This window comes from Dipodomys merriami, unplaced genomic scaffold (assembly GCF_024711535.1).
Source record: "Dipodomys merriami isolate MVZ:Mamm:240054 unplaced genomic scaffold, mDipMer1.0.p SCAF_11, whole genome shotgun sequence".
NCBI lineage: Eukaryota > Metazoa > Chordata > Mammalia > Rodentia > Heteromyidae > Dipodomys > Dipodomys merriami.
This window is the reverse complement of record NW_027202382.1, coordinates 43,097,716-43,121,724: the sequence shown is the minus strand read 5'-3', so window position 1 is coordinate 43,121,724 and position 24,009 is coordinate 43,097,716. Positions and strand designations below refer to the sequence as shown.

At 48.5% G+C, this 24,009-nt stretch overlaps 1 protein-coding gene across 12 annotated transcripts; it reads left to right on the top strand.

Moving 5' to 3' along the window:
• Positions 1 to 162: 162 nt before the first annotated feature.
• On the top strand, positions 163 to 24,009 carry Golga2 (golgin A2). 12 transcript variants are annotated; one of them, XM_070014601.1, is made up of 27 exons: positions 163 to 306; positions 2,979 to 3,101; positions 6,588 to 6,668; positions 9,896 to 10,003; positions 10,415 to 10,458; positions 10,577 to 10,640; positions 11,018 to 11,077; positions 11,257 to 11,337; positions 12,135 to 12,173; positions 12,432 to 12,494; positions 12,576 to 12,669; positions 12,755 to 12,861; positions 17,540 to 17,598; positions 17,893 to 18,034; positions 18,453 to 18,542; positions 18,647 to 18,754; positions 18,951 to 19,038; positions 19,321 to 19,658; positions 20,154 to 20,267; positions 21,055 to 21,300; positions 21,383 to 21,458; positions 21,638 to 21,720; positions 21,966 to 22,184; positions 22,257 to 22,359; positions 22,454 to 22,560; positions 22,630 to 22,783; positions 22,873 to 24,009. In XM_070014601.1, the coding sequence occupies exons 1-27, from the start codon at positions 223 to 225 to the stop codon at positions 23,085 to 23,087; spliced, it is 3,090 nt and encodes a 1,029-aa protein (XP_069870702.1). In that variant the 5' UTR covers positions 163 to 222; the 3' UTR covers positions 23,088 to 24,009. The 12 variants fall into 12 exon arrangements, with proteins under 12 accessions (XP_069870702.1, XP_069870684.1, XP_069870692.1 ...); XM_070014583.1 differs by having other exon boundaries at positions 22,630 to 22,786; XM_070014591.1 differs by having other exon boundaries at positions 21,635 to 21,720.

Genomic DNA, 24,009 nt, shown 5'->3' with positions numbered 1-24,009 from the left:
GTGTAGCTCGAGGGTGGGGAGGGGGAAGGCGGAGGGCAGACTACGCCTCCTTCCGTTTCATCTTTTCCATGGACCAATGATGTGGGATATTTTAGACCACGCCCACCAGAAGAGCCTAGTACCGCCCTGGACCCGCCTCTTCTGGCTCACAGCACAGCGAGTAGCAGTCGGAGGTGGTTCGCGGTGGTTGCCGGGAGCGCGGTGGTTGCCGGGATTGTGGTGATGTGGCCCCCCCACCTCCCCTGTCCCAGCCCCGGGATGTCGGAAGAAACCAGACGTAGCAAATTGGCTGCGGCCAAGAAAAAGGTAAAACGCTCCGGGTCGCGTCCCCTTGACTTAGCCCGGACTTCTCCGACGGCCGGACCATGTCAGAGTCTGAGCCACTCTGGAGACACACGGGAGTGAGCCCCTTGGCGCCCCTTGGCTCCCCCCACCAAAGTCTTCCCAGCCGGCCCCGCCCCCTCAGCAGCCCAGCCCCCGCCCTCGCCCGACGCCCCTGGGTGACTTTGGCGGCTGACTCCCCGCTCCAGGCTCGACCCTCGCCTCCCGCTGCCCCAAGCTGGACCTCTCCGGGCTTGCTGGACTCCCGATTCCCGAGGACCTGGGTCCTGGCCCTGCGCTCCCCCTCCCCCACCGCCGCTGCCAACGCCACGGCGGAGCGGCGACTCGGGCGTCGGTGGGGAGGCTTGGAATGTAGTTACACCACTGTCCCCCTCTGAACTGTCATTACCACCTTGGGTTGGCCCTTTGATCTTGCGACTCAGTTCCCTGAAGTGTCTTCACCGCCTTTTCGGTTTCTTTGGTCGCGCTCCAAATTGCTACTTGGATAGAGGGGGTTGTGGGACCCCGGTACAGAGTGGTTTTAGGTTCCCTTTCCTCCCTGTGCTCCGACTTTGACAACCTGAAAAGCTATCGCCGCTGAGCTCAGAATGTTGACAGTATCTCTGGGAGAGCAGGTTTGGGTTTGCTTTGGTTTTCTCCCACGTTTCAACCAAAAAGTCTCTACAATTTTTATTTTTCTGAGTTCACTACCGAGTTCTTTCTAATTCTGGGACCAGAGAGTCCTTTAGCCTCGCGCTCTGGAATGAAATCTGCGTGTTTAATGTGGAAGAGTTCCTGGGAATACCGAATTTTACAGCTGGGCTTTACCCCCCGCCCCCCAAATCATTGTCTCCACCTGGGGTGCTGAGTGCCACAGGATAAATATGAGGCATTAAGTGTTGCTTGATTCCCTTGAATCACTGAGCACATTAGTGAACTGAGGGTTGACATTTTCATAGATTAGGAAAGTTAGAAAAGACCCCTCTTACTGAAATGATGTTTGGGACTTTGTTAGCTTTGAGAACCTACAACACCAACTCGCTTCCTGCTTCTGCCCTTCGGATGTGTTGAAGGAAAAGTGGGAAACTACCCATTTGTAGTTTTTTGTTTTTGTTGGTTGTAGGGCTTAAACTCTGGGCCTGGGCGCTGTCCCTGAGCTCTTCAGCTCAAGGCTAGCGCTCTATCCACTTGAGCCACAACGCCACTTCTGGTTTTGAGTGGGTTATTTAGAGATAACAGTCTTACCGACTTTTCTGCCTGGGCTGATTTTGAACTGCAATCCTGAGATCTCAGCCTCCTGAGTAGCTATGATTACACCGGTGCCCGGCTCCACGAGTAGTTTTAACATGTGTTTTAAAAAAAGTACTGATGTCTGGTTTCTTTTTTTTTTTTATGAGTTAAAGGCCCAGGGGTTGGCCTTGAACTTGCAATTTTTCTGCTTCAGCTTCCCAAGGGCTGGGATTACCACACCCAGCTCCCTGCACCCAGTTTCTAAAACACAGACATTTCATACCTATACTTACTATTTTTTTTTTTTTTGGTTGGTTGTGGGTCTTGAACTCCGGGCCTGGGCGCTGTCCCAGAGCTCTTCAGATCAAGGCTAGGACTCTACCAGTTGAGCCAGAGTACCACTTCTCCTTTTCTGAGTAGATAATTGGAGATAAGAGTTTCAGGGAGCCAGGTGCTGGTGGCTGCTGCCTGTAATCCTAGCTGCTCAGGAGGCTGAGATCTGAGGGTCAAAGTTCAAAGCCAGCCCGGGCAGGAAAGTCTGTGAGACTCTTATCTCCAATAAAACCACTCGAAAACCAGGAGTGGTGCTGTGGCTCAAGCGGTAGAGCACTCCCCTTGAGCTGAAGAGCACAGGGACAGCGCCCAAGCCCCAGAGTTCAAGCCCCATGTCCGACAAAAAAAAAAAAAAAAAAGTTTCACAGACTTTCCTGCCCAGGCTGGCTTTGAACCATGATCCTCAGATCTCAGCCTCCTAAGTAGCTAGGATTACAGGTGTGAGCCACTGGCTCCCGGCTCATACCTACACTTATTAGTGTTTACTTTTTAACCCTCTACTTCTAGTGTTGTCACCTTGGGAGCTGCTGATTCATGGCACAGCCCAGAGCTTAGAGTCAGAAGACTGAATTTAAATTCCATTATTGCCTCTTTTTGAGGTGTGGGTGTGAAATTGAATCCTAGGCTTCTGTGCTCTGGCACTGAGCTACCTCCCTATCCCAATTATTGTTATTATTATTACCAGTCCTGGGACTTGAACTCAGGCCCTGGGTGCTCTCCCTAAGGTTCTTTTGTTCAAGGCTAGCACTCTACCACTGGAGCCAAAGTTCCACTTCCTGCTGTTTTGATAGTTTATTGAAGATAAGAGTCTCATGGACTTTACTGCCCAGACTGGCTTCAATCCCTGATCCTTAGATCTTAGCCTCCTGAGCATCTGGGATTACAAGTGTAATCCACTGGTGCCTAGCTATTGCTGTTTTTTAAAGTTACACTAATTATTCTGTTTCTTAGGTCATTAAGGGATCATTATTCCACCTTATAGAATTGTGGGTGGAATTACAAAAGGTGGCATATCTAAGAGTATTTTATAAAAGAGATATAAATGAGGGGGCTTATTGTTTTCATGAGTATCTCATTGCTTTTCCTTCCTACAGCTGAGAGAATATCAGCAAAGAAACAGCCCTGGTGTACCTGCAGGAGCAAAGAAGAAGAAAAAAATAAAAAATGGCAGTAACCCTGAGACCACCACTACTGATGATTGTAACTCACCCGAGGATGTGAGTCTTGGCTGCTAGGCTGTCAAAGGGCTCTAAGGGCAGCAGCGGGTAATGGTTAAGATGGAAGAAATGTCAGGCACTGGTTGAGAATTCTGGTTTTCAGTGGTGGAGCACTTGCCTAGCATCTGAGAGTACCTGGGTTCCGTCCTAGCACAGGAGAAAAATAAAGATAAAATAAATCCTAAGTTTGAATTCTGCTTCTCCTTTTGCTAGGAATAGGGAAAATTGCTTAAATTGTTTGAATTTCTCTTTCCATATCTATAGAAGGGTAATATTTTATGGACATCATAAAGTTTACATTAGATTTGTTTTTATGTTATTCCATAGCACTGGGTTTCCTATTAAGAGTAAATATCCAATAGTTGGTAATTGCTATTTAATTTTCTCTGAAGCAAGACCAGTGAGAACAGCCTGTCCTTCAGGAAACACTGTCTTTACCATTTAAAAGAAAAGGAGCCAGGCACTGGTAGCTCATGCCTGTAATCCTAACTACTCAGGAAGTTGAAATTTGAGGATGGTGGTTAGATGCCAGTCTGGGTAGGAAAGGCCAAGAGACTTTTTTTTTTGTTGGTCATGGGGCTTGAACTCTGAGTCTGGGCTTTGTCCCTGAGCTCTTCTGCTCAAGTCTAGCACTCTGCCACTGAGCCAAGCACCACTTCTGGTTTTCTAAGTGGTTTATTGGAGATAAGAGTTTCAAGGACTTTCCTGCCTGGGCTAGCTTTGAACCATGGCCCTCAGATCTCCGCCTCCTGAGTAGTATTACTGACGTGAGCCACCAGTGCCCAGCCCAAGAGACTCTTCTCTCTAATATAAACTACTTAGAAAAAGCCAGAAGTGGCACTGTGGCTTAAGTGGTAGAATGCTAATCTTGAGCAAAAGAAACTCAGGGACAGCAAAAGAAACTCAGGGACAGCACCCAGGCCCTGAGTTCAAACTCTAGGACTGACAAAAAATAAAGAGGAGGATTTAGCTAGCCCCTCCTTAAAAAGAAAGTATTGTGGGTGGGGAGCATATCTGCTTTTTCAACTTACTTTCTAGTTTTCATTTCTGGATCTGGTCCTTTTGAAATTTGTTAAAATAATTTTCTTTTTTTTTCTTTCTTTCTTTTTTTTTTTTTTTTTTGGTCAGTCGTGGGGCCTGAATTCTGGGCCTGGGCGCTGTCCCTCAGCTCTTCAGCTTAAGGCTAGCGCTCTACCACTGGAGTCACAGCACCACTTCTGGCTTTTTTTTTGCTTATGTGGTGCTCAGAAATCGAACCCAGGGCCTCATGCATGCAAGGCAACCATTCTACCACTGAGCCACCTTTCCAGACCCTGTTAAAATAATTTTCATTTCCTCTATCTTTTATTTTTTTTTCCAGTCCTGGGTCTTGAACTCAGCCTGAGCACTGTCCCTGAGCTTGTTTTTGCTCAAGGCTAGCACTCTACCACTTGAGCCACAGTGCCACTTCTGGCTTTTTCTGTTTATGTGGTGCTGAGGAATCGAACTCAGGGTTTTGTGCATGCTAGGCAAGCATTCTACCACTAAGCTACATTCCCAGCCCCCACCCATCTATCTTTGAGTGTGCGTGCTCTGGGCCTCAAGCTCTCACTGAGCATTTTGCTGGTTAATTGGAGATAAGTCTCAAGGCTTTGTCTGCCCCATCTAGCTTCTCTCATCTCAGTTTCCTAAGTAGCTAGCTACTTGTAAGATATGAGCCACCTGTGCCAGGCTTTCTCATCTATACTGCCTCATTTCTCTCGTAAAAGACTTCTGGTCCATTTAATCTTTTTTATTTTGGGGGGGGCGCGGTTATGGGTCTTGAAATCGGGGCTGTCCCTGAGCTCTTTTGTTCAAGGCAACACTCTACCACTTAGCCACAGCTTTACTTCTGATTTTTGAGTGGTTAATTGGAGATGAGTCCCACAGGGATTTTTCTGCCTGGGCTGGCTTCAAATCTCAATCCTTAGATCTCAGCCTCCTGAGTAGCTAGGATTACAGGTGTGGGCCACTAATGCCTAGTCCATTTATTTTATTTTTTTGGTATGTCGTGGGGCTTGAACTCTGGGCCTGGGCTCTGTCCCTCAGCTCTTAGCTCAAAGCGAGCACTCTACCACTTGAGCCATAGTGCCACTTCTGGGTTTTCTGATGTTTAATTGGAAATAAGAGTCTCATAGACTTTTCTGCCTGGGCTGGCTTTGAAATGAGATCCTCAGATATCAGCCTCCTATGTAGCTAAGATTACAGGTGTGAGCCACCAATGCCTGGCTCCTTTTAATCTTAAAAAGGGGTGCAGAAGGTTGTTAGAAGAAAGGGTGCAGAAGGCTGAGGGTGCTGTCTGATCTGCTTGGAAAAAGGGAACCAAAAAGTCATTCCCCTGTCTGATTTAGGAGGTGACATGGGAAATGCAATTGGCAGGAAATTCAGTTGACATACTGTTACAATCAGGACCAGATGGTTAGGATGAAAATACATGAATTAAAAAAAATTTTTTTGTGAGGGTTGAGTGTGGGTCTTGAACCCAGGGCCTAGGTGCTGTCCCTGAGCTTTTGTGCTCAAGGCTAGAACTCTACCACTTTGAGCCACAGCTCCACTTCCAGTTTTCTGGTGGTTAATTGGAGTTAAGTGTCTCATGGACTTTTCTGCCTGGGCTGGCTTTGAACTGCGATCTTCAGATCTCAGCCTTCTGATACCTAGGGTTATAGGCTTGAGCCACTGGTACCAGCTTATGTAGATTTTTAAAATTTTTACTAAAAAAGAAGTCAAACTAGGAAAAACCATCTTTGAAAACTAAATTGTTTAATATGGATAATAAGATAATTTTACAGGAACCATAAGACATATAAGGAATTGCAGGTTTATAATTTAACATTATGAATTAATATCATTTAATATGATGAATTATACCTGCTGCCCACAGAAAGAGACTACTATGTGGATAGCTGGCAACTTATATCTACCTGAGAAGTACTGAGTTTTAAGTCCATCTTCACAATCAGTTTACCAGGTGACCGCAGAAAAGGCATTTTCTCCTCTGAGCCTGTTTTCCTTGTCTACTACTGGATTAAATCAGTATCATTCATACTTAAATTTTTACCTGTAGCCTCTGTTCAGAGAACCTTTTCTCAGGAGCCTGGATATAGAATGGAGATAGAGGTCTGGAGCCTTTACAGATTGTTCTGGTACCTCAAACCTGAGAAGAGGGTCTAGCATGTTGGAAGCTGCATTGGTCACGTGACTTGACTACATCTTTTGGGACTTTTCCATCTATTTGTTTCCCTCACTGGCTGCCTTTGGCAAGGCAGCAAGTGGCTGTTTGGAAAGGACAGCACTGGCTCGGTATTGATCTCTACTCTTCTTCAGTGTCCCATTTCCCTGAATTCACCTCTTCTTTGTTTCCTGATTTTCTTGCCTCTTTCTAAGCTACTTCTCTCTCTCTCTCTCTCTCTCTCTCTCTCTTTCTTTCTTTCTCCCCCGCCCTTGTTTTTCCCTTTCTGCCTCCTGTAGATTCAGGACATTCTGAAGGTGCTGGTGTCCGACCTTAACCATTCCAATGGGGTAGTGCTCCCCCCATTGGACAAGTGGAAGGTGAGGCAGAGCCAAGACCCCCTCTCTGGCTTGCTCTCTCCCAGCTGTGCATGCCCCCCAAGGCTTCTCTGGTTTGGGAAATCCTTTGCCTCTGGCTTACTTTGTGTTGCTGCCAGTATGCTTAGCCTGCTTATATCTGCTTTACCTGTTTGGTTGATTGGGCTCTCCCCTCCCCATCTTTCATCATCTTGGAGAAGAGGAAGTTAGTTAGGAAAGTTAAAGTTAGTCTATGAATACTTTCAGAGCAGTTGTGTGGGACTTGGGCTTTGTGAATGCCCAGTGTGGTGCTGTCAGACTGCGAGAGTTTAAAAAACCCCAGAGCACCTTTAGGTCTTGTCTTCTGGGAATCTGTCCCCAAAAGACCAGTAAACATGGCAGTTTGTGAGTTTTTAAATTGATTTGTTTGCTTTGAAACTTTGGAAGATAAGGTTGGGAGAAAATGAGTTTTCATTATAGTTACAGAGATCAAGGCAGTTTTTTTCCCCCCCAAGCAATGGATTAAAGGAAGTGAGGTTAACCAAACAGAGAGTGACCAGAACACACTGCCCCTAATCTTAAACATCAGAGAACACTTGGCAGTATTCACTGGGCTCTGGATTTCAAAGGCCCTTGGCCAAACAGTGGCAAAAATAGATGAACAAGCTAGATGTGGAGGTGTACACCCATAATCCCAGCACTCTAGGAGGCTGGGAGGGTAATGAGTTTGAGTCCAGCAAAAGATATGTAATAAGACCCTGTTTCAAACAAACAAAAACCAAAATAGACCAATAAGATGGGTGCCCCTGAGGGAGAAGCAGCCTCTGAAAGAAGCGAGGGAGAACATCCAGATGCTCACCTGAGGGAGGCTGGCTCCCAGTGGACTGTAGGCAGGATAATGTGACACTTGAGGCTACTAGGAAGATGAAAGGTGAGGATGGGGGAGTCGTAAGGTCATGACTCCTTTCAGAAGTGCAGAGAGTCAGGGTGGGAGCAGGATCCACAGGGCTAGGAGATGGTGGTCTCTGGACATCCTGTTGGCACTTCCTTCTTGGCTACCTTGCCCAAGGGGGATATCTGCTGAGCTGAAGATCAGGGTTTTGCCAGGGCTGGATCCTTTCAGAGTTGGGCATGGGAAAAAGCTTCTTAGCTGGTGTTGAGTTTTCGCATCATCACAACTGATCCTGCCCAGGCAGTCAGGTCTGCTGAGGTGCGGTGATTCACCCTGTCTGCTCAGAGGAGACACATTGGATGGTAGAGGACTCGGGCTGAGAGGCCTCTGTGTAGGGAGTCTGGAGCCTCAGTTTCCTCATTAGAAAAATTCTTGGTTGTTTTTTTTTTTTGGGGGGGTCCAGTTGTGGGGCCTAAACTCTGGGCCTGGGCGCTGTCCCTCAGCTCTTCAGCTCAAGGCTAGCGCTCTACCACTTGAGCCACAGCGCCACTTCCGGCTTTTTTCTTTTTGCTTATGTGGTGCTGAGGAATCAAACCCAGGGCCTCAGGCATGCAAGGCAAGCGCTCTACCACTGAGCCAACTTCCTGGCCCCTCATTAGAAAAATTCTAATGGTATAAAGTTTTGTGCCTATCCCAGGCCTCTGTTCTGGAAAGGAAGACTAGTGTTTTCAAACTCTCTCAACAATTGTTTTCCATGCAAGTTTCCTATTTTAGCAATGGAGTTCTTTGACTGTGATCTCTTGAGTAGAGTTGATATTTACAGAAGTGAGGAGAGTAGAGAGATAAAACAGTGTCTAATGGGATAGGATTTTTTTCTTTCTCTTTCTGTGCCAGTACCAGGGCTTGAAGTCAGAGCCTCACACTTCCACTCTGCCTTTTCACTAAAGGCTATCTCTTTATCACATGAACCATGTCTATAGTTCTGGCTTTTTGCTGGTGAATTGGAGATAAGATTCTCCTAAATTTGTCTTCCCAGGCTGATTTTGAGCCTCTGCTTCTCAGATCTCAGTTTTCTGAGTATAAGGATTATAGGCATGAGCCACTGATGGCCAACTTGGGACAGGATTAAAAAGAAACACCACCAAAAACCCAATACTTAACTGCATAACCTCAAATTATAGAATAAATTAGTTGCTTAAAAAATCATGTTACATATATTTAAAAACATTTAGAAAGCACTTTTTTCTTCTGTGAGAATTCTTGTCTAATCCCATCCTGGGATAGGAATCCAAGATGCCAGTAGGGACTAGAGCCTGACAGAGTCTGTGGTCAGGAGTGCCAACCTCCCTTTAAGTGTTCCGCCTGGCAAGTTGTTACACTCTGCTTGCATCTATTAGATTGGTCTGTAAAATGGTAAAGCATTACCAGCTTCCAATGCTAGCAGTCACCAATGGACACTGGAACCCAGAACCAGGATCAAAATCTTAGGAAGTATGAAGTTCCTCCTTAGATCCGCGGGCTCTACAACATGGGAATCAATTGAGTGGGGCTTTCATAGGTCCAGGCTTGATTGGTCCAGAAAGCAGGCAGCACTTTCCCTGAAGGGAAGAGAGGCTATTTCCTCACCTCCCTTAGTCAGCCAAGAATCATTCTTTGCTCTGTTGGATGTTAGAAGATCTCTAAGCTGAGAATTAAACTCAAGATTAGGGAGTGACAGGGTGTGGCTGGTCAAACAAGTGGATCCAGTTGGGGGAGCAGGAAAGACTTCCATGTGGCCCCAAGTCCTAAATCCTCAGGTTGTTTGCTGGCTACTATTCCTAGGAAAAAAGTCCCACCATCTCCAGGATGCTGAGAACCCAAAGGACCACATTGTCTGCTGTTTTTTGATGCTTAGAGACGAGGAAGAAGAAAAGGAGGAATGAAAGCAAGAAAGGATACAGACAGATAGTTTCAATGTCGATCACCACAGCTAGTCCATCACCACAGCCTCTCCCCAGTTAGAGGAGTCATGGTCACTGTGGCAGAGTGGCTTCCTGGAAACAATACCTGTTTTTTGACTAAGGCATACTTCTTTTCCATATGCTGTGGCTGCCACAAGTCAGGCTCTAGGAAGAATGAAGTTCTTGGGGTTTTCAGGAAGGAGGCTCTGTAGCCCCTGCTTTAAGCTTTGGCCATCCCAAATCCTACTGCACCACCAGAGGCCTAGGCAAGCTGTGTCTACTTCCACAGTGACCCTTAGCATGTGTGACTGTCCTCTGCCTGCAGCCGCACTATCCTGCCTGTCCCACCCCCCCCAGGTGCATGGCAGTGAGGCGCCTTCTCCGCATGGCTGCTAACCCCTTGCTTTGTTCTGTGACAGGCTCCCCAAGACTGTGCTGCTCCTGTACCACCATCTGCTGCTGACCCTGTGTTACCTGCCAGTGTCCCTTCCCCTGACGCTGGTATCACTAGCATGGCATCACTTCAGGTTTGTGCCTTTCCTCTTGTGCATGCCACTGCCCTTTGTGCTTGTCCCTTCTCCTTCCCAAAGAACACTGTCCTCTCTGGATTCTCTTCTCTCCTCAGGCAGTGAGGTCCCTAAAGCCAGGTGTTCTTGCTAGGCCTGGAGTGGGAAGCTAAGACAGGGCTTTTCCTTGAAGTTTGGGGAAATGAAATGTTGGTATGAGCTTGCCTCATCCTTCCAGGGTGATTTTTTTTTTTAATTTTTAATTTTAAAAGCAACATCTTGCTATGTAGCCCAGTTTGGTCTCAGCTTCACTGTGGCCTAGGCATGATCCTCCTATCTCAACCTCCTGAGTTCTACCTAACATAGGCATATGTCACCACACCCAGCTTCTTAGGAGAACTTGAACGACCATCCTGTGTTCCTTCCCAACAGAACTATGATGCTGACGATGGCCCTGATCTCATGGATGAGACCAAGTGAGTGTCCCCTCCTCAGGCAGCAGCCTCAGGGCTGAGGGAGTTAGGGCAGGCCTCCACCTGTGAACCTCTCTCCCATCAAGCCATCTGTACTCCTGACTTTTATCTCCATCTCTAGGACTTTTTCATCAACTGAGAGCCTACGGCAACTTTCTCAACAGCTCAATGGTCTTGTGTCAGAGGTACCCCAGGATTGGGGCCTGGGGAGGGCAGGGCGGGGGTGGGGGAGGAAAAGATGATAGAAACTGAACTCAGGATTCACAAGAGAGATAGCAGAGTGTAGGACCAGCTGGCGTGCTGGGTAGCATTAGGCAGGTCTTCTCTTAGTCTTGTCCTCATGTGCCCCAGACTTGGAGCACATGATTGGTGGTATCATTTTATCCTGGGACAGAAAGCAAGCCCAGGATGAGAGCTGTGTAGGAGGATACAGATGATGGACACTAAGAACCAGGGGAAGTTAGGCAGGAAAGATTGTGCCAGTGGAGGAAAAGAAAGGCAATTGGAGGGCTCAGAGGTTGAGGTGGGCAGAGCATCTCCATATGAGCTCCGTCTCTTGTAGTCTACACCTTACGTCAACGGGGAGGGCCTTACATCTTCTACCAACATGAAGGATCTAGAGGTGAGTGGCCCTGGACCACAGCCCAGTGAGTCTGCAGACCAGTCCCCCATCTCCTCCCACATGGGGCCTGGGTGCCCCACTGCCAGCTGAGACAGTCCCCCCATCCTCCCACCCTAATGATGCTCTTTCTACCTCTCCCCTCATCCTCCTCCAACTCCTCCTCTCTGCATGCGCCTCAGAGCCGGTACCAAGAGCTAGCAGTAGCCCTGGACTCCAGCTATCTAACAAACAAACAACTCAGTAGCAAGATAGAGGAATTGGTAAGAGTCCAGTGGGGTCCCCTGAATCCATGCTGCCAATCCTGGGCTCCAGTTTCCCCTTGGGGCTCTGAAGAAAGGGACTGGGGACCACTGGTGCCAAAGGGGAACAGGGTGATGGGGGGCCTAGGTCTTAGCTGGAAGGAGCCTGGAGCCCAGAGCACGCAGCATGGCTCTTCCTCTTGCTGACCCCTTACTTCCTCTCTCTCCTCTAGACACTCTGCTTGAGGCCTCATCCCACTTGCTCTGCACTGTTGCCTTCAGTGGGTACACAGGCCCAGCTAGTCACCCTGAATACAGGCACCCTGTATTCTGCCCTGGCTCTGATTTTTGGGGTCATGTTACCTCCTTGGGCTTGAGTTTCCTGTGGAGTCAGAGTGAGAGGGTGTACAGGGTCCCTTTCCACTCTAAGAACGTAAGCATCAGGGAGATGGGAATGAGAAGTGGCCATCCGTCTCATTCCTGTGTCCCTGCTGTGCCCACAGGTTGTGCTCAGTTGTTGAGTGAACACCTAAGTCCCAAGTGGGCCTGAGGCAGTTTGTTTTCTCCAAGTCCATTTCTAGACATTCATGTTACCTTCCTTTAAAGAATATCCAGATTCAGATCCTTAGTTGCCTAGCTATAAACAAAAGCTAGCTGACACTCAGATTGTCTTTTTGAGGGGAGCCTGAGAAATTTTGTCCCCATAGGATCTCAAAACTTTTTCAAGTCCATCCCTGGCCCCTGCCTGCCCTGTCTTGGTCTGGGGAGTGGCATAAAGGAGGAGAGCCTCACTCACCTCCCTTTGACTTTCCCCACAGAAACAACAGAACCAAGACACTTTGGACCAACTGGAAAAAGTAATGTGATTTCTGTTTTTGCACATTCCGTAACTGCTGGGATTGGGGAGGACCTGGAGGAAGAGGCCTGGTCTTGTCTCACTCCCTCTGCCTGGAAAAGTCCTCTTCTTATACCCAGTCCTGTTGCCCTGAGGGTCCTTTATAATCTGATCACATTGGTTGTCTCTTCTGGGCACTGGTGGCATTCTGGAGGCTTGTCCTTTGTCATTCCATCTCTGCCTCCCCCAGTGAGAGCTGCTGCTTTCCTCTTGCCCTCAGGAAAAGAAGGACTACCAGCAGAAGCTAGCCAAAGAGCAGGGAGCGCTGAGGGAACAGTTGCAGGTGAGTGGATGGCGTGGTATTCCCCAAAACCCCCAGAAAATATTCTTTGCTCTCTTAAAACTCATTTGACTTCTCCTCAAGGTTCACATCCAGACCATTGGGATCCTGGTGTCTGAGAAGTCAGAATTACAGACTGCCCTGGCCCACACGCAGCAGGCAGCTAGGCAGAAAGCAGGTGGGAATTGGGGTGCTTCTTATCCTTCAGCCTGATGCCAAGAGGGAGTCCTTGGGACTTGACTTATCTACCTCCGTCATTCCAGGAGAGTCAGAGGATCTTGCCAGCCGCCTGCAGTCTTCCCGGCAGCGTGTGGGAGAGCTGGAGCGCACTCTGTCTGCTGTCTCCACACAGCAGAAGCAGGCAGATAAGGTGAGGTCTGTTGACTCTCTGGCCACTCAGGACCCAGGTTCCCTGATGGGGTAGTGAGTCTAAATTGCTAAATTGGAGTGTGTTATTGCATGGGAGATTGCCTTTCCTTTCCTTTTCCTTTTTAAATTAGTTGTACAAAGGTGTTTTATTACTAATATGTCTATATATAGATATATGTATATGTACATATATCTATATCTGTATCTATCTATCTATATATATATATAAAATCATCTTGATCAGAGTCATATTCTCTGTCTTTCTCTTAACTCCCTTGTCCCCTTCACAAAGCAGCCTCAGAAGGCTTCACTGTACCATTTTTACACATGTATGTAAATCATGTTTGTCTGATAACTCCTTTTCTTGGTCCATTGATCCACTTGTAGAGCATCTGCTGTTTCTGTTGTGAATAGTGCCACAATGAATATGGTGTGCAGTTCCCTCTATTAATATCCTGCTGTGTATTCCTTCTAGATTGTAGAATAGTTACATTTTTAGTTTTCTGAGGATCCTCCATACAGATTTCCATGGTGGCTATACTATTTTACATTTCTTGACTTATTTGCTTTGCTGGTATTCTACAATTGAGCCACACCTCTAACTCTGCTTTTCACTGTTGAATTGGAGAATGGAGTCTTGTGGACCTTTTTGCCTAGACTAGTTTTGGACCTCAATCTTTTCAAGTTTCAGTCTTCTGACTAGCTAGCTAGGATTACAGGCATGAGCTACCACCATGTGGCTTTTAGTTGTATGTGTGTGTGGTGTTTTTTTTTTGTTTTTGTTTTTGTTTTTTCAGTCTTGGGGCTTGAACTCTGGGCCTGGGCACTGTCCCTGAGCTTCATTTGCTCGCACTCTACCACTTGAGCCACAGTGTCACTTCTGTCTTCTTCTGTTTCTGTGGTACTAAGGAATTAAACCTAGGGCTTCATGCATGCTTGGCAAGCACTCTACCACTGGGCCACAGTCCCAGCCCCTAGTTATGTTTCTTTTTTTTTTTTAAATTATTTTATTTTTTTATTGTGAAAATACTGTACAGAGGGGTTACAATTACATGGGCAAGATAATGAGTACATTTCTTATCAAACATTGTAGCCTCCTCCTTTGTTTCCCCTTCCTATCCTCCCCCCGCCCCTCTAGTTATGTTCTTAATAATGATCATTCTGACAGAGTGCATTGGAATCTCAATGTAATTTTATATACATTTCTTTCTTTCTTTTTTTTTTTTTGGTTGGTCATCCTTAGATCTCAGCCTCCTGAGTAGCTAGGATTACAGGCATGAGCCACCGGTGCCCAGCACACTTCTTTTATGTTCAAGGATGACCATTTCTTCATGTACTTAATAGCTAGCCATATGTACTTCTTTCAAGAAGTGTCTGTTCAGTTCATTTGATGTTGAACTGTTTCTTGCTGCTTTTGTTGCTTGGGAAAGTTGAGGGGCTGGGGGGCTTTGTATTCAGCAAGTATTGGAGGTGGACTCTGAAGGCCTGGTGCCTGCCATGCCCTTAATTGGCTGTGGCCTTGGCCAAGTGCAAAGAGAAGGAATATGTCTTTTGACCGTGAAGATACAGAAGAGCTTAGTATATTACAATATTTATCTGTGTGTGTATATATATGTGTTGTACTGGGGTTTGAACTCTGGCCAGGGAGCTTTCTTTTTTTTTCTGCTCAAGGTTGGAGCTCTACTACGTAAGCCACAGCTCCATTTCTGACTTTGATGGTTAATTGGAGATACGAATCTTACAGACTTTTCTTCCCAGTCTGGCTTTAAACAAAGATCCTCAGATCTCAGCCTCCTGTATAGCTGAGTATAGGCATGTACTACCAGCTCCTGGATTAATATATTACAATTTGTAGAGCCAGAGGGAACATATATGATGTATGTGTATGTGTATATGCATAATATATATAATATACATAATATGTATATGCATATATGTTATATATAAATATATATATAAAGTATATCTGAGAGGATTCATAGAGGAGAGAAACATGGTAGCTCAAGGTCAGTTCACCTCTGAACTGTGTGTGTGTGTGTGTGTGTGTGTGTGTGTGTGTGTCTCTGTGTCTGTGTCTGTGTCTGTGTCTGTCTGTCTGTGTTTGTGTCTGTATCTGTGTGAGCGCATTTGTGTGCGTGTACATTGTGACTGAGGCTTGAACTGGGCCTTGAACTCTTGCTTGCCCTTTTTATTTTACCCCCCTCAGGGCTGGTGTTCTGCCACTTGAGCCACACGTCCACTTTTGGCTTTTTGCTGGGTAATTGAAGATAAGAATCTCATGGATCCGGGCACCAGTGGCTCATACCTGTAATACTAGCTACTCAGTAGACTAAGATCTAAGGATCTCAGTTCAAATCCAGCTTTGACAGGATAGACAGTGAGATTCTTATCTCCAAATAACCACCAGAAGACTGGAACTGGCGCTATGATTCAAGTGGTAGATTGCTAACTTTGAGCTGAAGTGCCCAGGGACAGCACCCAAACGCCAAAGCCCGGAGTTGACACTCCATGGCCAAAAAAAAAGAATCTCATGGAGGGCTTGCCTAGCATACTTGAAATGCTGGGTTTGTTTCCTCAGTACCACATAAACAAAAAAGTTGGAAGTGGTGCTGTGGCTCAAGTGGTAGAGCTCTAGCCTTGAATACAGAGAGGCTCAGGGACAGAGCTCAGGCCCTGAGTTCAAGCTCTATGACTGGCATAAATAAAATAAATAAATAAACAAACAAATAAAGTCCCATGGACCTTTATGCCCAGGCTAGCTTAAAACTGAGATCTTTGGATTTCAAACATGAGCCACTAGCGCCCGCCCCTCACTTCTCAACCTTCTGAGTTTTAGACTGAATACACTATCCATTCAAAAGTAAACAAAAGGGTTGGACACTGGTGGCTCACACCTGTAACCTTTGCTACTCAGCAGGTTGAGAGCTGAGGATTGCAGTTCAAAGCCAGCCCAGGCAGGAAAACTCTGAGATTCATACCTCTAATTAACTGTAGAAAGCTGAAAATAGAGCTGTTGCTAATGTGGTAGAGCACTTAGCCTTGAGGAAAAGACTCAATGACAGTGCCAGGCCCTAAGTTCAATCCCTAATACTGTCTCTCCACCACCCCACCACCCCAGCAGCCCCTCCAAAAATAAGTAAAAATTTTCCTTTCCTGTTTCACCCCATCCCTAGAGAGAAAATGGACCTAGAGAATCAGACAGATCAGGATGTTCAAATCCTGGCTGTAAGTGATATTAGACTAGCACTTAGCCAAACAAATGGTGTGTGTCATCTGCCAGATGGAGGTGACAGTAACTCTGATGGTAGTTGTGATGATGAAATGGGAGGGCTGGCATAGTGCCTGGTGGAGTTTTCATGAAAACTAATTGTAACTCTAGTAGTAACAATTGCAATAATAATTGATACTTCTCAGCCTCTAATAGCCAGCTCTAAATTCAGATCCTTTTTTTTTTTTTTTTTAAAGTCTCCCTATTTAGCCTTTCCAGAAACTCACAATTATCCTTCCGCAGCCTGCTGAATGCTGGAAATTACAGGCCTGCCCTACCATGCCTTGCATTCAGTCCTTTTCCACCCTTATTGGTTCTTTTTTTTTTTTTTTTGGTCGGTTGTGGGGCTTGAACTCTGGGACTGGGCACTGTCCCTCAGCTCCTCAGCTCTTCAGCTCAAGGCAGTCACTCTACCACTTGAGCCATAGTGCCACTTCCGGTTTTCTGAGTGGTTTATTCAAGATAAGAGTCTCACAGACTTTCCTGATCCTCAGATCTCAGCCTCCTGAGTAGCTAGGATTACAGGCACCTGGCTCCCTTATTGGTTCTATTATTAAAAAAACAAATGAGGGCTGGGAAGGTGGTTCAGTGGTAGAGTGCTTGCCTTGCATGCATGAGGCCCTGGGTTCGATTCCTCAGCACACATAAGCAGAAAAAGCCGGAAGTGGTGCTGTGGCTCAAATGGTATAATACTAGCCTTGAGCTGAAGAGCTGAGGGACAGTGCCCCAGCCCAGAGTTCAGTCCCACAACTGGCAAAAAAAAAAAAAAAGAGAGACTGATAGTGGTTCATGCCTGAGGGAAGCAGACATCAGGAGGATTGAGGTTTGAAGCTAGCCTATGTAAAAATAAGCCAGGTGTGGTTGTACGTGCCTATAATCCCATCTACTTCAAGGTATAGGTAGGAGGACTTTGTAATCTGAGGCTGGAGGGGTGGGCAGGGGGGAATTAAAAAAAAAACAAACAGATCCTAAAGCCAAAAAAGACTGCATGGCTGGAATAGTAGGGCTCCTGCCTGGCAAGTACAAGACCTTGTGTTCAAACTTAAACACCACCAAAAAAAAAAAAAAAGGGCTGGGGGTATAGCTCTGTGGCAGAGCCTTTACCTAGCACATGAGTTCCTGAATTTGATCCCTGGCCCCAAACTAGAAACCAAAGCTCAAAGGTTGGGCATTGTGGTATGCTTGAGCCCAGGGAATGAAGTACAGCTTGGGTAATGTAGTGAAGCACCCCCTCTCTGACCCAGCCAAATAAAATTAAATGACAAAACAATACACACTAAAGTACAATTGAGACCTTAGGCTTAGAAACGCCTTGAAAAATTTCAGGTGTGATTGAGGGTGAGGAAGTGTCACTGTGGAAGTTACTGGGCTATTGTTCTGCTGGAGCCTGACTTACTTTCTGTATTTGCAGTACAATAAGGAGCTAACCAAAGAGCGAGATGCCCTGAAACTGGAGCTGTATAAAAACAAGTAGGAAGGGGAATGGAGGATGGGTGCTCTGTGGGGGCCTTAGTGGGGCTAATAGTGGGAGGTCGGGGTCCAAGTTTGTACATGTATAGAGCTGAGCTCGAGTTCTAGCTGTACCCCTGACTCCTGGGATGGCATCAGACAACTCATGACATCTCTGTGGCTTATTGTTTGTGACTCTATTCTTCATGACCCTTTTGATATGCCATACAGTTCTGAGGTTGTATAGGGTAGGGTGGGTCCCAAAGCATTTCCTTTAGTTCTTGGTTCATTCCTTTGCACTGACTCTGGCCACAGTAAAAATAATGAAGATCTGACGGAGCTGAACTCAGAACTGGAAGAGAGGCTTCAAGTCCTACTGACAGAGAAAGAAGCCATGCAGTTGGGAATGGAGGAGCTGCAGAAGAAGTTGGAAATGTCTGAGGTCCTCCTGCTGCAAGTGAGATGCTACAGTCAGGCAGGGAGTGTCACCCTAGGGTGTCAGCTCAAGTCTCTGGGTTTGGGGGGGTGGGGCAGTGGGGGACTTCCAGCCAAGAGCTGGAAAATTTGGATCCTTGTTCTTTTCCTGCCCTAGAATTCTCCACAAATGGCTAAAAGACCCACCATTTGGGGCCCTGCCCTTAACCTATGGAATCAGAATCTTGGCAGTAGGGCTTTTACATCTTAAGGGTCCTGGTTAAAAACCACCATTTTATAGGTTTCATTTACATGGCCAGTGAGGAGTCTGTTCCCTTTTTGGCACTTTAGTACATGGCAGTGACCTTGAGTTGTCATTGATCCTAGCTCACACCCTACCTGAGGGCTTTGCACTGAACAGCCTGGCTCCCTGATCTCAACTTCTCCTTTTCCTCACACAGTTTTCTAGTCAGTCAGAGTCCCCCGACAGTAACCAGCAGTTACAGCAGGCCATGGAGGAGCGGGCGCAGCTGGAGAGAAAAGTGGAGCAGGTAAGGCTTGGCAGAGAGAGGAGTGTAGAAGGAGGATGGCCCAGGGAGCCTGGAGCAGGCAAGGACCAAGACAACCGTTCTTGATGTGACTACACCTCCTGCAGCTGACAGAGTTGCTGAAACAGCTGCAAGTGGAGAGAGACCAGTATGCAGAGAATCTGAAAGAAGAGAGTGCTGTGTGGAAGCAAAAAATTCAGCAAGTGTTGGAGCAGGTGAGGCCCTGCCCTTGGGAACTCACACACACGCTCTTTCTGGGCATCAGGACCGTGGCTGTGCTATCTCTTGTTGTAGAATGAGCTGGAGAGGTGCTGTGTGTTGATTTTTGTGGAGGTGGGGTCTGGGATGGAGATGGTTCCTGGGACCCTCCAGCCTCTCCCTCCATGGCTCTTCCTCATGTTCCTTGGGCAGATGCGCATGTTGAAAGAGGAGAAAGAGCGCAGTGCAAATCAAGTACTGGAGCTGGAGACCAACTTGGCAGAACTGAAAAGCCAGCTGGGTAAGCAGGGGCTTAAAATACCCCAGTTAGGTGCATGGATGTAGGGGCATCGTGGAAGATACATAGGATTTGCACTGGGAAGCAGAAAATCTTTTTGAGCTTCAGTGTCCCCATTTGTAAAGAGATGGCATGCCTCCTGTCATCTCCCACAGTTGACTTGAGTTGGAAGTAGCCCGAAAGATTGACCACCTATGGGTATGAAGAATCAGGGGCTCTAAGGGCTGAGAAGAGGGCTCTGAGAAACAGAGGCCCCAGGCCCTTATTGTTTGCTCCTTTTCTCAGCGGAGTCATCACTGCCACCAGCCCCAGTAGGGCCATCGGAAGCAGAGCAGCAGCTGCAGGCAGAGGCCCAGCAGCTGCAGAAGGAGCTGGAGAACCTGGCAGGACAACTACATGCACAGGTGCAGGACAACGAGAACCTGAGCCGCCTGAACCAGGAGCAGGAGGAACGGCTACTGGCTCTAGAGCGGGAGGCTGAGGTCTGGAACGAGCAGGCAGAGGATCGCAAGCAGATCCTAGAAACCATGGAGAGCAACCGCACCACCATCAGCCGCGCACTCCTGCAGAACCGGGAGCTCAAGGAGCAGCTGGCCGAGCTGCAGGATGGTTTTGTCAGGCTGGTGCGTGGCCTGCTGGCCCTCCTTGCAGGGCAACTCCATAAAATAGGATGCTATAAGTCCAGGTTCTGGTGGCCCACACCTGTAATCCTAGCTACTCAGGAGGTTGAGGTCTTAGAGCTGCTGGGATCATGGTTCAAGGCCAGCCTTGGACAGAAAAGTCTGCAAGATTCCATCTGTAAAATAATGAGCAAAAAAACGTGGACTGAAGGCATGGCTCAAGTGGTAGAGTATCAGCCAAGTGAGCAAGCTGAGCAAGCACAAAGGGTCTTGCGTTCAACAAGCCTTGGTACTGGCCGGAAAAAAAAAGATAGGGTGCTGTAGATCTCATGTGAAATGGTGGCTTCATGAAGATGCCTCATAAGCTGCAGACCTGCTGTAGTGTCCAGAGGAGGAGTGGAGATAATCCTCCAGCCTTCCTTGCTCTGTGAGGGTGGAGACTCAGGTCTGGGGGCTCCGGCCACACTGGGTGCACTGATGGCTGCTCTCTGTCTCCAGAGCAATGAGAACATGGAACTCACCAGTGCACTGCAGTCGGAGCAGCATGTCAAGAAGGAGCTGGCCAAGAAGCTGGGCCAGCTGCAGGAGAAGCTGGGAGAGCTGAAGGAGACGGTAACTCTTGTCCTGTGAGATGTAGCTAAGAGGCAGGGGCCAGACCCTGGGGAGCAGAGGTGCTGGAGCCAGCACAGGTCAGCTGCAGCTGGGGGACCCCAGTATCCTGCAGAGCAGTCCTGTGATTTTCTTGTTCTCTCACTATTAGAAGTGGGTCACTCAGGGTCCCTCTCAGGTCTGGACATTATTCCTAGAGCTTCCTTATTGTAGGCTGAGACAGGTTATGATATAAGGTTCCTCAGATTCAGGCTGGATTCTACTTTCGGCTCTGGCCACACCGTTAAGCCTGATTCCTAAAATTCAAGAGGGGATTAGCTGTGGGGCACTGGTGCTTTACACCCATAATTCTAGCTACTCCAGAGATGGAGACCTGGAGGATCAAGGTTCAAAGCCAGCCCAGGCAGAAAAGTACCATCTCCATATAACAACAAAATGCCAGATGTACAGGCATAGTTCAAGGGGTAGAGCCATGAGCCTTGAGCAAGCAAACTGAATGAGAGTGTGAGGCTGAGTTCGAGTGCCAGTACTCACACCAAAAGAGAGAGAGAACTAGCAGATGCCTCATATTCCTTATAGAGTTGAGGATTAAATGAGATGATGCATGTAAGGAATTGGGCTTGATCAATATGCAATGTGTGAGTTGGTCCCTCTGCTAAGTAGTAAGAAAGGTTTTGAGGTCTGAGTCTGGTACAAGAGGCGGGGCTTCTGTCCCCACACCTCCCATTGATGGGCTCAGAATCTGGAGGGCAGGCCACCACCTGCCCTCATCCCTAAGGTCATCCCGCAGGTGGAGCTGAAGAGCCAAGAGGCCCAGGGTCTACAGGAACAGCGAGACCAGTGCCTGTCCCACCTGCAGCAGTACGCAGCAGCCTATCAACAGCACATGGTGGCCTATCAGCAGCTGGCCTCAGAGAAGGAAGCCTTGCACCAGCAGTTTCTGGTGCAGACCCAGCTCCTGGACCAGCTGCAGCATGAGGAGGTGCAGGGCAAGGTGGTGACGGACATGGTCCGCAAGGAGTTGCAGGAAACCCAGGTGAGGCAGATGGTGTAGCCAGCCCCGAGCGGGAGGACCTGGCCACCTCCTCCTCTCCTCACTCTTTTCCTTGGCTCCTTAGAAGCGCCTGGAAACCACCAGCCAGCAGAACCAGCAGCTGCAGGCCCAGCTGGGCCTCCTGGCTGTCCCTGCAGAAGGTGAGTGAGAAGAGAGCCTTGCAGGGACTCTGGCAGATGCTTTGAGAATAGCTAGTCATTCTCCGGGTAGGAATTGGCCCAAGGGTACACAGTGAAGCAGGGGCAGAGGTGGGCTCTGAGCCTCTGCTTCCCTTGTGAAGTTGTTTGTGGACACACCACCTACTATCTTTCCCCAGTAGATGAAGCAGACAAAGAGGAAAGGGAGGAGGATGTTCAGCCCCGTTTGACCATCCCAGAGGATCTAGACAGCCGAGAAGCCATGGTAAGCCAGACTGTGCCCGGCCCCTTCTTCCTGCCTCCTTCTGTGGTCCCTCTGGATGCCTCTGCATCTTGATGATTTCCCTTGAAACTGAATGATTTCTCTTGCCCTTCACACCTTTCCTGGGAGCCAGTGTTCAGACATGGTTGTACTTGGGAACAAGAAGTGCACCTGCTGAGTCCTCCGCTTCCCTACCCTTTTGTCCCCAGACAAATGTGTCCCCTGACATCCTGCCCCCTTGCCTGCAGGTAGCATTTTGCAACGAGGCTCTCGCCAGTGCTGAGGAGGAGAAGGCACGGCTGTGCAGGCAGCTGAGAGAGCAGAAGGAGCACTGCCAGCGCTTGGCTCAGCTGGCAGCCCTGTCACAGAGTGAGCCCAAGCAGGATGCCATGGGCCTTGGGAGTGGAGGTGACTCTGTGTCCGGGGAGAGCCAGCAGGCCATACAGATGTCCATGGAGAAACTGCAGGTTGGTCTTTTCCCAATGGGGCAAGAAGAGTAGGGCTGGGACTGAGACCTAACCCCACAATTGTGGCTCTAGAGCCGCTTCCTAGAGGTCATGCAGGAGAAGATGGAGCTCAAAGAGCGTGTTGAGGAACTGGAACATCGCTGCATCCAGCTGTCTGGAGAGACAGACACCATTGGTGCGCTGGGGCCCAAGGCAGTAGGGCTGCGTGGAGGGGGTGAGCTGGGGCGTGCCAGCATCTGAGCCTGTCCTCCTGCCCACCCTCCCCACAGGAGAGTACATTGCCCTCTATCAAAACCAGAGGGCCTTTCTGAAGGAGCGACACCGAGAGAAGGAGGAGTACATCAGCCGCCTGGCACAGGACAAGGAAGACATGAAGGTAGGCCCCCTGATGGCTCTGTGGGCTGGGGCCAGATGGGGTGTGGTTGCTGAGCATCTTTCCCTCCAGGTGAAGCTACTAGAGCTACAGGAGTTGGTGTTGCGGCTTGTGGGCGAGCGCAACCAGTGGCAGGGCAAGTTCCTGGCAGCCTCCCAGAGCCCTGCTGCTGAGCCCACCCCAGATCCCTCAAGCTCTCAGGAACTTGAAGCTGCCTACGAGCAAGGTGGTGAGTCAGAGCCCTGGGCTTGGCTAGTGGGATTAGGGGAGGCCGGCCAGCACAGCAATCAGCTCTGCTTCTCTCTGTCCCCCAAGACCTTCGGGAAGTGAGCCTCTCTGATCACGTGGATCCTGTGCCAGGAGAGGCTGCGGTGGCTTCGCCCCCTGAGAACCCGACTGAGCAACAGATCATGCAGCTGCTGCGTGAGATCCAGAACCCCCAGGAGTACGCAGGCTTGGGCAGCAACCCCTGCATCCCCTTCTTCTACCGGGCTGATGAGAATGACGAGGTGAAGATCATGGTTATCTAAAAGACTGATAGCCAAAGTCTGGAGAATGGGGGCCTGGGTTCAGCCCCACTCCAGACCCTGCCTCCTGCCCTTACCATTCCTTCCCAGTCACCCTTTTATCCTTAGAGTAGGAAGATCAGACCCCCTATATTAACAGGGGGACATGAACAGGTGCAGCCCCTTTGCCATCTTGGCAGGGGCTGGGTCTTAATCTCTGGACTCTGGCTCCAGAGTTTCATAGTTACTGAGCAGACTGCCTCTCTGGAGGGGCAGGGTCTCCATTCTTCCCTGCAGAGGCACTGGGCCAGGACAGCATTTCCATGGCCCTCCAGACAGATGAGGCTCACTGTGGGGAGGTGAGGACAGGCAGGCAGGGGCCGTCCTGTATTCAGCAGGGTCCTGTGGCTTTGTGTGTGTGGTGGTGCTGGGATGAAACTCAGGGCCGGGCGCTTCCCAAATCAGCTCCCATCTTCATGGCACTTTGGGGCAGGATTAGCTGAGCAGCAGCATCACGGGTCCCCAGGCAGGTGGAGCCAACTGTAGGCCATGGGAGGGCCGAGTCAGCACAGGCGGTCCACTTGGGGCTCCCTTTTACGTGCACTTTGGGGCAAGGCAACTGGGCAGCGTTCTCTCAAGCCTTAGGGCACTCAGAGGGTTGATGGAGGCCGGGCAGAGGCTGCTGGGAGGTGGGCTCCCCCTCCCCCAGTGTACATACTGTACCTGTGTAACATTTTGTATATTCTGGGGTAGGGATGCCCCCTGTATCATAGTGGAGGTTGGGGTTGGCAAGTGGTGGGAAAAAAAAATCTAATAATTATTTGGGCTGGGAAACTTATTTATTGGTAGCATAGGACAAAGGAAGGAGGCGGGGATGGGGTTGTGGCACCCTGGTGATGCGGCTCCTGTTTTGCTTTTTATTTCGGAATAAATGAATTTAGCCATA

Coding starts and splice junctions, on each gene's coding strand:
- Golga2 (XM_070014575.1), top strand. CDS start 223: ATGTGGCCCCCCCACCTCCCCTGTCCCAGCCCCGGGATGTCGGAAGAA. Junction 11,338..12,134: donor GTAGCAAGATAGAGGAATTG/GTAAGAGTCCAG, acceptor CTTTCCCCACAG/AAACAACAGAACCAAGACAC. Junction 18,755..18,950: donor TTCAGCAAGTGTTGGAGCAG/GTGAGGCCCTGC, acceptor TTCCTTGGGCAG/ATGCGCATGTTGAAAGAGGA.